Here is a 14127-nt window from a genome sequence, read left to right on the forward strand (position 1 = left end):
AAAGAAGGAAAGGTCTAAGAACAAACATAAACCCTTTTGCTCTGCAGGGGATGCTCTTTACATTAGAGCCTTCTAACTGGCAAAAAAGACTTCTATTTGTTGGGTGTTGGTGGCTCATGCCTCCTGTAGTTATTTAGGAGGCTGAGATCTGAAGAACATGGTTCAAAGCCAGCCCAGGCAGGAAAGTCCCTGATGTACAGCTCCAATGAAGTACTAAAAAAGCTGAAAGTGGAGCTGCAGCTCAAGTTATAGAGTACTAGCATAAACAATGAGATGTACAAGTCGTTATGTCAAAAACGAACTTTACAACTTTGGTGGAGGAGGGGGGCGGGAGGGGAGCCGGGAGAGGATTGGGTGGTGGGGGGGTGGGGAGGATGGGAAGGGATGGGAAGGGGAAACAAAGGAGGAGGCAACAATGCTTGATAAGAAATATACTCATTATCTTGCCCATGTAATTGTAACCCCTCTGTACAGTATTTTCACAATAAAGAAAAACAATAAAGTTCAAAGGCTAGCAAAACAAGACAAAATGAAATGAAAGACTGGACAGACTAGACCTAAAACATGTCATATTTGTGTAGCAGAAACAGGCCTTTGTTCCTCTTATTTGTGTTCCCATATGTATGTTGATCCTGATATGTAATGTTTTTTACTGCTGGATATTCTCCTCTGAAAATAACTATGTTTAGAATCTAGTTCAATTATTGAAATGAATATCATGATCACATTTTGATTATGTTTTTCAATTTCAATCCTGGGGCTTGACCTCAGGACCTGGGTGTTGTCCTGAGCTTTATAGTTCCAGGGTAGCATATTGCCAGTTCCAGGGTAGCATATTGCCAGTTGACCCAGATCCCTACCTCCAGTCTTTTGATGGTTAACTGGAGATAACAGTCTGACAGACTTTCCTACCAACGTCAGAGCTCAGCCTCCTAAAAAGGTAGAGTAACAGGTGTGAACCACCAACACTTGGCTACACTTTAAGTTTTAATAACTGATGTCAGCAGTCTTGGTAAATTTCCCTTATAATGATGATCATTCCTGCTTGCTTTACTAAATTGAACAACGACTAATAAGTCTGTGTTACTCTTCATAGCAATCACAACAATAATTGTGTACTTTGTAGTTTCTGCCACAGAAAGAATTCATCCGTCAACTGGTAAATTCTTATTATAGATGAGAAAAAGAAAACACATTATCTCAAATCAGAAAATGACTTAACTCTAGACTAAAAGATGTATGATGGTTTAGAAACAAAAAAGGATGACCTTATATTAATAATTGTCTGGAGTGCAGATGAAATGTCTAACCAGAAATTGAAGTGAATAGAAAACAGAAGAATACAGATAATGAATGTTCTTCTGAGTATTAGCAGTTGAAGTATTAAAAAGGAAGGATCCCTAAGTGGGACAGGAAGCATGTTAGTCAGCCCTTCCCATGTCTGCTGGCCTATGGTATTGTTTAAAGTAGCTGGGACAAACTTGCTTTCTTGGGTATTCATCTTTCCTTCAAATTTCTCGAGATAATAAAATTAAAGCATAAGCAATCAGCCATCTTCTAAAGCTATACGTAATAGTAATTGAATTGAATCTGCCTCATGTAGAGATAGAAAATGAAGATGGTTTTATAATGCCTGGGGAAATTAACTCTGTGGTTATATTAACATAGGAATTTGTAAACTGAGGCCTCATGTAAGTCACCTAAAACGGAGGCCATTCAGGGCTGAGTTCTCACATACTTGAATCTGAGGTTCACAATCAGCAAAACAGAAAATGAGCTTAGAAGACATCTACTTCCAAAAGCAACAGAAGGAACACATGGGTTATGACTTCGAAGTTAGCGTTATTTCTTTATGAAAGAAATGGAATGCACAGCCATGAGAAACGAAAACCTCAGAGCAGTTAAAAATAGAGGCAATAATAGTTAGTTGAAGTAGCATAATGCTAAGGTATATGTCTTCAGCTAGAATAGATAAATAGATAAGAATAAAGAATGTATAGATAATATAAAATTTTCCTAGAGAGTCACATGAAAAGAATAAACATGTGAAATATGAAAATACAACCAAAAGTCACAAGGAATAGTTGAAAGTCAGAGGATCACAGCAGTATCTCTTTGCTAGATAGGAGGCAGAGAAAAAAGGATCAAAGTTTGATAGCAGTCCACAGACAAAAAGAACTTAAGTTCTACAGGCCTGGGTGAAGTTGTAGAGTACTTGACTAACAACCATGAAACATCTACTTCAAATCTCAGTACCACACCACCTCCAGAGAAAATAAAAGAAAAAAAAAGGAAAAAACATATTGAATAGAAATGAGCGATTTAGAACCAGGCAGAAATGGCTCACACCTGTAATCCTAGTTCCTCAGAAGCCTGTAAGTTCAAAGCCAGCAAGTGCAAGAAAGACTCTGGGACTCTTATCGCCTATTAACTCCCCCCAAAAGGCCAGACGCTGAGCTGTGTCTTAAGTAGTATAATAATGGTCTTGAGCACAAGGCTCAGGGAAAGTGTTACGCCCATGAATTCAAGCTACAGGACCAGCAACCCCCTTCCAAAAAAAAGAAAACAAGTTCTGAAAAGAGCCTAGGAAAAGCATAGAAAATTACCTAGAAGTTTTTGTTTTTGTTTTTGTTTTTCAGGAAATAGGTAAACCATGTATACATTTTATAGTAAAAATTAAAAGTGCAAAAGACAAATGGAATATTTCTAAAGCTCCCAGAGTTGAAATAACAGCATTCTCAAAAACAAAAAGAGAATCATATTGATATCAGACTTGTCAGAAAGTTTGATATTAAAGGCCAAATCACATGTTGTTAACCAAGTGCAAATATAACTGAACACTTAAAATGTTTTATAAGCAGAAAAGGCAGCAATTAGATATGTCAGAGGGAGTGAAGCTAAAACTAGAAACTATGTACTGGAGTGAATACATTTACAAATAGAACATAGGTAACTATTAACTCTAGAGTGGAAAATAAAAGAAAAAAAGTAAGAAAGAGGATAAGTTTTTTTTTAATTAATGGTTTTGTAAAACAAATGATCACACACTAAAGAGAAAATAGATATTTTCTCCAACTTCCTCTTTCCTTCATTGGTGTTGCTGATCTGAATCCCATCATGAGGGTTTGGCCAAATGTAGTAACTGACCAAGGCAGTAGATTGTGGTCACTGTGGAGCAAAGAAAGAGGCTGAACATGATGTAAGGTAAAGAGGAAAACCAAGTTCCAGAGGGTGGCCCAGCGTGGAGGAGCAAGAAGCACTTGTGGTGAAAACAATGGAGTGAGTGTGTATGTGTGTGAGTGAGAGAGGAAAAAGAGAGAGACAAAGAAAAGGAGACAGAAGATGAGAGAGGGGGAGATAGAAGAAGGCAGGGAGAGGAACTGAGAGGGAGAATAGAAAGAAAAGGGAGAAATAAAGGGATTGAAAGAGAAAGAGAAGGATGGAGGAAGGGAAGAAGAGAGAGGGAGGGAGAGAGAGACAGACAGAGAGGCAGGAAGAGAGATTGATGACAGAGAGAAAGACAGAAGAGAGAAGCTGAATATTGTGAGGATAGCAACAATCATGGAGCATACATACCACAAACCTTCACAGAAGCAGAAAGGGAGGAAGTGAGTAGAGCTCAAGGGGTAGAGCATGAGCATTGAGTGAAAAGCTTAGGAGAGGAAGAGGTTCTGAGTTCAAATCCTAGTATATGCACACACACACACACACACACACACATATACAATAGTTACACTGGAGTAGTGCTCAAGAAGTACATCCCCACTGAAGAGATAACCATGCATAGTCAGATATTTTGGCTATGTGTTGGGTATGGAAATTGTCTACCTTAAGGAAGGTAGAGGCAGGTGAAACATTTGATGTAAGTGATGTAAGTGCAAATTATATTGGATCATGATGCCTGGAAAGTTGTCAGAACTGTCATGGAATTCTGGAATCAGAATTTTACCCTGTGGAGGCAGGACACATTGAAAGGTTAAGTGAAAACTTAATCTCATAAGAAGCTAACTTCTGTCAGAGGACTGGTCTACTAAAAAGAAAATTAAGTACTGCTATGCCCTTGCATATATGTAGACAGATGATAGGAAGCAATAGATGGACATTAATGACAAATTGCTATGAAACATAATAGATTTATCTTATGCATTTACATTAAATATAATAATAGAACTATCATAATTTTCCTATCTTTGTTTATTAGGCAGCACTAAAACACAGCATATCTAAACCACCAGCATTGGCAGAATCTAGATCTTGTTTTCTAGGTGCAATGATCACTCCAAGACACTAGACTTTTAAAATAAATGACTGAGAACAAGGCACTGGCAGGAAGAATATAGATGACACAATGTATCTCAAGATATGAAAGGAAAGAAAGACTCTAAGAGCGGTGAGAATGTGCCAAGTGACTCAGAACCCAGGCAGAAGTGACTATTTCTGGCTTATTTTGACCACTTCCATATGAAAATAAACCCAGGAACAGATTATAATCCATTGAATCAATTAACTATATGGCTTTATTAAGTAATAATTCTATTAGTATTTGTGGGGTTTTTTTGTAGGTCATTGGGCTTGAACTCTGGGTTTGGGTACTGTCCCTGAGCTCAAGGCGAGCGCTCTACCACTTGAGCCACAGCACCACTTCCAGTTTTCTGGTGGTTAATTGGAGATAAGAGTCTTATGGACTTTCGTGCCCGGGCTGGCTTTGAACTGCAATCCTCAGATCTCAGCCTCCTGAGTAGCTAGGATTACAGGTGTGAGCCCCCAGCGCCCAGCTAGTATTTGTCAATAAACACATAATAAACATCAAAAGAGGATAAATTTCTTCTTAACAATGGAATCCCAAGTCTTGCAGAGCTGTAAAGTCACCATTGATATAATAAAATAGCTGTCGCTAATTGGGCAGGAAACAATAAATTAAGATTGAAATTAGTGGGCAGGATGTTCACACTTGTTGCTTATGAAAGAAAATGAAAATACATGACTTCAGTGAGGATACAGGACAGGTTCAAACATAATAAAGTCATCAAAGATAGTAGTTTTAGTGACAAAACACACTGACAAGCTGATAGGACACAATGGGAGAAACACTGTTGCACTGTGCAATACTATTATCTAAGCACAGCGCATGCATGCATTAATGACACTGGCCAAAACTGGGAGCATCGTGATAGCAGGAGGTCAGTAAAGGTCACAAAACAGTGGAACTTAAGAACAGATAGCGACCATGCATGAGAGTCCCCAGAGGGCCAGTAATCCTAACTATTCAGGAGGCTGAGATCTGAGGATTGCATTTCAAAGCTAGCAGGAAAGTCCATGAGCTCCTTATCTAGAATTAACCAGCAAAAATGCTGAATTGAGTTGTGTCTCAAGTGGTAGAGAGCCCTACATGAGTGCAAAAGATCAATAACCAAGCCCTGAGTTTAAGCCCAAATACTGGAACCAAAAAACTAGAATAGAAGTTAAACAAAAGTAGATCTGTACCAGGCAAAAGTATACTGTACAAAAAGGAAAAAGATGACCAGATGCAAGTCTCTGAGTTTAACACCCTGTATTTCCAGAAAGTAAAAACAGAAAAATGAAACTGGTTTAAATGGGCTCATATAAAACTCTGTCTGATAATAGCCTAGTACAAACTCATTTGATTAGTCATCTCCTGGACTATAAAAAATGAGTCAAAGTATTGAAATGTAAAGAGATACAATGCATTCTAATTAAACATGAACTATTCATGCTTTAGTTCAGAAAATATGTTAATTTCAAGTATCATACCATGACCAAAAACCTGAGAAATTTGTTGGAGAGGCTACTTCATCCTTATATTAACCTGAAGGTCATTGGGAAAGATAGCTACTGACATGGAGATTTAACTATTTAGAGGAAATGAGGTCTTTTCAATCTAGGGACACAAGTGGAAAATAATTTTATAGATAATACTGAATAATAAAAGTTTTGGCTACATGAAGGTAATAACAAGATTTAAAATTTAAAAGATATTAAAGAGACTCTAATCATTCCTAAGTTAGTAAATGACAGTGTATAGTGGGGGAAATGTTGTGAAAGAACAATGTATTTGTACTAGATTTAATTCCAGTGAATTATCCAACCAGTGAAAATGTGTATCAGAGTAAGGAGCTGAGAATGTGAAAGGCTTAAACATTGCTGAGAAACATGGAGAAATTTACAAAAAAAGAACAACACTCTTCAGAGGGATAGAGGGATAGAGGGATAGTAATCTAAAAATTCCATCTTAGATACCCTTTAGACATTTTAGCAAACAACAACTCTATACTAAGTCTAGGGTGAATTCTTTGTCCGATCAAAACTGTTGAAATAAGAAGCTGGACTCTGGGAAAGTTCTAGGAGAATGACAGTACTGTCACCCTCAGCCCAACCTGCACTCCCGGGGAACCAAGATCACTGCACTTTCTGTGGACTTTGGACAATAAGCCTCCCACCTATGCACACTCTGAAAGAGCCTTGATGAATAGTCCTTCAAAGGGAATTCTGACACTTTGTTCTCTTTTGTCTGAGAACTTCAGACTGATAGCTCATGAATGCTGATCTCCAGTTCTACAGATTACTGCTCTCATCTTCCAGCCCAGTCTCAGATTCACTGGGCAATTGCCCACTTGAAGAGATGTAAAATTGAGTGTCACCCTTGCCAAGTTTCCTGCTTCTAAACGTCTAGGCTGCTGTATCTCCACATATATCACTCTTTCCTAAAGTGATCTTGCGTGCTGGATTTTTACAGAGAGATGCTACCATACATCCATATACATATTAGATAGAAATCCTCTGTACAAATTAGAAAGTTTGTCATCTTTTTTCTGGATATTTTCTTCCATTTGGATTTCTGGAAGTTATTGAACCCCAGAGCTAAGGTTTGGAGAAGCCTGAATTGGAGGTCTCCGGGAACAAAGTTAGGTCACCAGTTATGGGTGTAATAGGGATACAGCTGAACTTTCAGGAGGTGACCAGAGTGGGAATGAGTAAGTCTTTTGGGGATATATACCCTGATGTAGACATTTTAATCTGTTTCTCACCTTACTTCCTGGCCTCCATCAGGAGTGCAGCCTCCCCTGCCACACACTCCACACCATGACATGTTACCTTGCCAAAAGCAAGAGGGAAACTGATCTTGGACTCAAACCCAGAACATTGTGAGCCAAACTAAACTATTCCTTCTGAAATGCTATTAATCTCAAGTATTTTTGTTAAGAATATCACAAAGCTAGTGCACCAACTCTGTTCAAAAATAAGATTTTAATTTTCCTGTTTATTTTGGTTTATTGAATATTTCCTTTTGTACTAGCAAGAAGGTTGATTGTTATATTGACAATTAAAGTAATGTTATATCAGACCAAAAACACTCCACTATATAGATAGATAGATAAATAGATTATAGATGGATAGATAGATAGATAGATAGACAGATCAATACAGACATAGAGTTCTCTATATGTATATTTAGATAGATGGATGATGATAGGTAGATAACAGCTGATAGATGTTAGGCAGAGATCAATAGACACATACATACAAACATAAAAATAGATAATGCTAAGAATTTATTTTTATCCAGAACATAATTATGTATTACTGGATTTGTCATCTTGAAGTTGCTTTAAATGACTTGAAGTTTCATAACTAACAAAAAATAATACAGGATAAAAGCATACTAACATTTCTTGTCAATGGATTTTTTAAGTGAAAATAAACTATTTGTGAGCAAATGTTTGTATAGACACAACTTATAATAGTAATAATAGTCAATATGTTTTTCAAAGCTCCACTAATAGTGAGTACTTTTAAGTACACTAACAAATTGGAAAGGAAAATATTCAAAATATATTTGAAATATCTATGGTTATAAATGTGTTTATGAAGTAGATGGCATCTTATTCCAGTAAAACTACTTTTTGCTAAAGAGAAGTGTAACTTAATTGTAAATAGGAAATAATATATAAAAGCTCATCAATGTTAAGTTTTATGCAACATATAAGCAAGAAGCATTTTCAAAATAATGAGTTCATCAATATATCAAAATATTTCTTTTTAGACTTTACTCATTTTTGCTTTTAACAATAAATTATATTAGTTGATATTATATTTCATTATATTTATAGTATTCATTGATTTACCAAAATCTCCAATTTTATTCAACAATTAAGACTCCATGCTCTGATTCAACCTCAGCTTAACAAGTGATGATACAAGTTATGAATACAAAGATAAAGACAAGAGAAAATGAAATGTGAGTCAGTATCCAATTACCTAATCAATAATAATCATATTATTTGAGAAAATAACCACATTTATTTGAGAAAAAATGTCATCGCTCCTTAACCTTATTTCATTCTTCAGGCAAATATCTTAATTCTTTCTGAGATCTCCAAATAATTCTCATTCTCTACTTTCCTAAGCTGGTTCATAAATGCACATATTTAATTCCTTTGTTTAGTTGTTTTTATGGTATCACTTATATAGCTTTGAGTTGAAAATAATTGAAAAACACATAAATTTGGAGAAATATAAGAGGCAATTCATTGACTCATGTATATGAGTACATTAGATCTAGCTTTACGTAAAACTTTATTTAGAGATAAATGGTAAGTACAAGAATCCCTCTCTTACCCCCAAGTAATTCTCATGTTGGCTCCATTTGCCTATAGGATAACCTGATGGTCCCCAGATAGCTACCGAAGATTCTGGAGGAACATATTTTCTTGTTCACTTTTGGTTCTTTTCAAACAAAGTTCAGAAATTGAGTCTTTACCTTGTTTGGCCAGACTTGAGTCATTCTTCAATTGTTATAATATGGTTAATATGATATGCCACAGACTTAAACCTATCAAGATCTAACTCTGTTGTTCATAGTATGGAATTCTTGGACAACGTTAGCAAAAGTTTCTAAAGAGAAACTGGACAGCAGATGTTCATAAAGAACATGTCATGGGGAAATTCTATTACATTATCAGCTGGGTTTTAGGAAATTCTTATTCAGTGTACATAAAGTGTTAACATAGGTTTGGTAAATAATTGGCTTCTTTGCACCTTTCACAGCTGTGTTGTTAAATACTAACTTTCAAACTTGATTAGTGACTATTTGCTTCCTAAAACTGAGAGAAAACTTGGGAAATATGCTTACAAAATTCAACAAGATACATTAACAATATGCCTTAAATTATCTTCAATATATAAACCATCAAGTAAACTAAGAACAATTAGTCACTGCTCTTATTGCTGGAAAGAACAGCACTTAATTTCATATCTATTCAGCTACCATCATCATATATATCATCTTGAGCAACTAATGATTTTACATGTTTATTGGAAACTTCAAAGATAATTATCTTGGAGAAAAATCATGAGTATTGTTATCCAATTTCACTTGGGGAAAATTATCATTATGCAATACTAATACTGGTTTCAATTTATCTTATTACTAAGATTGCACAATTCGTATTTGAGAATTTTAAATGTCTTTCTCAGTGTTTCAATTTATAACATTTACAAGAAAATTGGTGGAAATAAAGATTGTCATGTTAAGTGAGGTAAGTCAAGCTCTGAAAAACAAAAATTACTATATATATATATATATATATGCCTATATATGTCAACAAAACCCACTACAAATTCTTATAAAGAAATGAGCAAAATAAAGAGTGTTTAAAAAGTAACTGTAATATATAATAACATATAATATATATAATATATAATTTTAATCAAAATATTTCGTAGGAAGTCATGGAAATAGCACAATGAAACTCCTCTGAATTTGATCAAGTGCATTATGGATATGTATATAATATGAAATTTCTTCCCCCAAATTTAAGTATACTTGTCTGAATTATTCTAAAAAACAACCTCTATTATGCTCACGAAAAAATTTGATATGATATAATTCATTAGAAAGCATACCTATGTTTATTACTTCTTTAACCCTGGAATTGAAAATGAGTTTTAGCATATATCTTACATGTTGGTAATTTATCATGGAGATACACCCTTAGAGCATTATTTTGCTTTGCTACATTATTTGCCTATTGAGAAGATAATAGATATAGCTATTTGATGAGGAAGAGATTTGCTAATTCACCTGCTATGTTACAATATAGGAAATTATAGAAATGTGTTTCATAACTTTATTCCCATGACTTGAGAAGAATGCTACCTGTCCTCTTATAGAGACAAGCAAAGGCTTCTTACTAGAGAACTAACATGAATAAGTAGGGCTTGAAATGAATTAGAGGCTCTAATTACATATGTAGAATCAATTAAACTTGGTTTCGCATTTAGCCCTTCAGTCCAGTGCTTTCTTTCCCACAATGCTATTTTTATTGCACTGTTTCTGCGTTTGCACAGAGCCCACATTAAGTTTCCTTAGCTCAGAGCAGATGACAGAAACAAAGCAAAACAAGACTGCTAGAATCCTTCTACATTCTTACTTTGAGGACATAAACTTGTTATTGTTGCTTATATTCTATTGATTATTAGTTTAGGAGGCTCTCTGAAGGATGTTGTGAAGTATGTATATAAAAGCAAGTTATCCTGGAGTTCAGATTTCTTTTAGAAAAGGTTTCTTCAAAACATCCTTTAAATACTTTCATTGCCAAGAGAAAAAGTGATAAAACACAGCTAGTTGAGCCCCTAGATCTGGATACAAAAATAAAATAAAGTAATGCCACACGTAGCCCTGAAGTGGTAGAACATAACAACTAGAGGCAAACCTAAGCATATGTAAAGACCGTCTTTTCTTTAGAACTTGAATGCAGAAGCTGGAGGCAGCTTTGCCCTTGGCTTTCATCCCATTACCGGGAGCTTAACTACCTCAGTTTTAGCATATGGGGTCCACCAAGACCTGACAAACAGTTAGGTGATGATGTGTAGAGACAGAGGGATTTCTTAGTCAATATCAGGAATTAGGCTTTAGTGCTTTATGCTAAAAGGCTTCATCCCTCACATAGCTGTCTGATATTCACTGAATCCTGGCAGGTAATGAGACTGTTGAAGCTGAAACTGAGAAGCTATGCTGAGTTGATTTTCCTGCATGCTCAAAACGCTTTATTTTGTGAAGCTAGTTTTCTGTGTAGCTGCTCAGAATGCCTTTTTCTTCTTTCTTAACCTCTATGTGCTCATAGTTAATCAAAATTACTTTCTAAACATGTCCATAAGAGAGACACTGATTAGATAAATGTTCCCTTTAGCAAAAACCAATGGTTTTTACAATGAATAATGATAAATATGTCCATTGAAGAGTTTTATAAAATAATCAGTCTTCCCAAAAACTACAGGACACACAAAACTGATATTAAATACTTCACCTTTCTGTGGAAGTTCTAGAGGGGTACAGAGATCCTTGTTGGTTGTTGCTGCTGGCAACGAGATCAGTTTTTCCACCAGGGAAGCAGAGATGGGCTGTACTACCAAGGAGGTGAGGTTTGTTCTGCTTTGTCTAAAGTTCCCATCTGCATTCAAGAGTGAAAGAGACAATCTTTAGCAAGCAGAAATGTTATTTGCAATGAGTATTTAAATTATGAGCAATAAATTTTCATTTGTTCATTTATTTATTTAGGTATGCTTTGTCTTCTGACTAAGAATGCATTTAGAGACTTTATTAAGAAGTTTACTCCAAACACAATATCTGTCCTAGTGAAAGATAGAAGATGGTTCACATGCCTTACCTCTGTGTTCCCCCAAATTGTCCCCTAGAATGACAGCAATAGTAGTAAGAAAGTGAATTTTTAAAAAGCAGGGATTGGTGGGGTTTGGGGAGGTTGGCAAGAGAATTGACAGTACTGAGATTTTAGAATTTGTTCAGAAGATTGAGATTTAAGGATCGAAGTTCAAATCCAGCCCCGTCAGCAAAGAGTGACCACACTTTTATTTCCAATCCATCACCAAGAAAGCCAGAAATAGAGCTTTGGCTCAAGGGGTACAGCACTAACTAGTCATGAGCACAAAAGCCTAGACTATTATCCCCACACACTAATAAAAAACCAAACCAACCAAACAAACAAAAAAACAACAAATGCTAATTCAGATTACCAAGTGTGAACTGACATCACAGACATGAGGAAACAATGGTTAAACTACAGCAAAGATGCTGAGAAGTAATGCATGCAATGCCACTGCCACGGAAACCAGCAAGGCTTAAAAACTGGCAGCTCCAGCTACTGAAGTCCGAGGGGGTGACAGATGGGCTCTTTGTAGGAAGCACTGATGAAAGTCTATTTGTAAAGATGTCTGTCCTCCTGAATCCCTTAGTCCAGCCCATATATCTGCCAGATCTTCCTCCTCCCTCATTCCCACGAGAAACAAAAATCCTGAAGAGGAAGCTCACAGAAGGATCTGACACAAAGGATGGTATTCCCATCACTGAGACTGTTCAGATATCTTATCCATTTGGTGTACAATCACTTCCCTTCAAGTAGGGAAATAGGATATATATTCATAATAAATAAGAATAGATTGGCAGCAAATGTCTAAGAAAACTGAAAACCAGGAGGTCTGAAAATCCAAGAATTCACCTGACATTCTACATGGAAACCCATTACTCAAGAAATACCACTCAAATCAAAAACATCAACTTCATTTTGCCATTGTTAATTAAATATGAGCCCTCAGCTTTGGGCACCTGTGCAACAACTGGATAAAGTAGGGTGTAGTGAGACCTGGGTAGTGAGGTCTCCAGGAAGGGAAAAATTCAATGGCAATAAAGATGTCTGCTGAATATCCAAAGAATATTGACTGTAAAATCAAAGTTAGGATCTGAAGAATTCCTAGATATAGAAAAATTAATTTTCTTTATGGCCAGAGATTTTGAGTATTTCTCAATATGTTTATTGGACATTTTTAATTTAAATTGTTTTCTAAAGGTGACATACAGATGGGTTACAATTATATAACTCAGGTAATGAATAGATTTCTTTATGAACAATGTCAACCCCTCATTTTCTGCCATTATTCCCCTCCCATCCCTCTCCCTCCAAGTTGTAAAGTATCACTGCTGAATTGGTTGACCCTTTGTTCCACAAGTTCTGTGCTTCTTCTGCCCTGAGAAGGCTCTATTTAGTGCTGTTGCCCACTTATTAATTGGGTTATTGATTCTTTAGAGGTTCAGGTTCTTGAGCTCCTTGTATATTCTGGTGTTAGACCCTTGACAGATAATCATTGGGCAAAGATCTCTCATTCTGTAGGCTGTCTTTTTAGGTTAGTAACTATGTCCTTCACTCTGCAAAAACTTTTAGTCTTGCTACAATTCCATTTGTCAATTCCTTCTTCTATTTGCTGAGCCTTTGAAACTCTACTCAGAAAGTTTCTGCCTATGCCAAAGTTTTCCCTACTTCTTTCTGTAGTGGTATTGAGGTTTTATGTCTTACATTAGGTCTTTAATCCATTTTGAACTGATATGAGTACAAGGTGACACACAGTGTTCCAGTTTCAGTCTTCCTTTTATGTATGTCCAGTTCTTAAGCGAAATCTCTAACTTGTGTAGCTTTTATTGTGCATTTAAGGAGATGGTGAAAATTGTTTACATCAAAGGGCATCTTTATTTTCCTAAGAACTTACATCTTAGGATATGAGTCTCTACTCATTCAGAGGAATTTGAGATCTCCAAATAACCACCAAAAAAGGTGGAAGTGGAGCTATAGCTCAAGTGATAGTGTGGCACCCTTAAGCCAAAACACTAATCAACAGTTCCCACACCCTGAGTTCAAGCCCCAGACCTATAAGAGAAGAAAGACAGAAAGAAAGATAGAAAGACAGAAAGACAGAAAGAAAGAAAGACAGAAAGACAGAAAGAAAGAAAGAAAGAAAAAAGAAAGAAAGAAAGAAAGAAAGAAAGAAAGAAAGAAAGAAAGAAAGAAAGAAAGAAAGAAAGAAAGAAAAGAAAGAAAGAAGGAAGGAAAGAAAAGAAAGAAAGAAAGAAGGAAGGAAAGAAGGAAGGAAAGAAAAGAAAGAAAGAAAGCAGGCAGGCAGGCAGACAGGCAGACAGGAAGGCAGGCAGACAGGAAGGCAGGCAGCCAGGAAGGCAGGAAGGCACGAAGGCAGGAAGGAAGGAAGGAAGGAAGGAAGAAAAGGAGGAAAGAAGGGAAGGAGGTAGGGAAGGAACGAAGAAGG

General features: G+C 36.2%; 1 protein-coding gene across 1 annotated transcript in view; it reads right to left on the reverse strand.

The window, feature by feature from the left end:
* LOC138804550 (inactive N-acetylated-alpha-linked acidic dipeptidase-like protein 2) overlaps positions 1–14127 on the reverse strand; it is a gene marked incomplete at its 3' end in the record, with an annotated part of 613633 nt that overhangs the window by 9877 nt on the left and 589629 nt on the right. Inside the window, exon 6 of the mRNA XM_069988885.1 lies at positions 11328–11471. Within this exon, the coding sequence (XP_069844986.1) occupies positions 11328–11471 (144 nt within the window). The remainder of the gene's footprint in view (positions 1–11327; positions 11472–14127) is intronic.

The sequence above is a fragment of the Dipodomys merriami genome, unplaced genomic scaffold (assembly GCF_024711535.1).
Source record: "Dipodomys merriami isolate MVZ:Mamm:240054 unplaced genomic scaffold, mDipMer1.0.p SCAF_369, whole genome shotgun sequence".
Taxonomy (NCBI): domain Eukaryota; kingdom Metazoa; phylum Chordata; class Mammalia; order Rodentia; family Heteromyidae; genus Dipodomys; species Dipodomys merriami.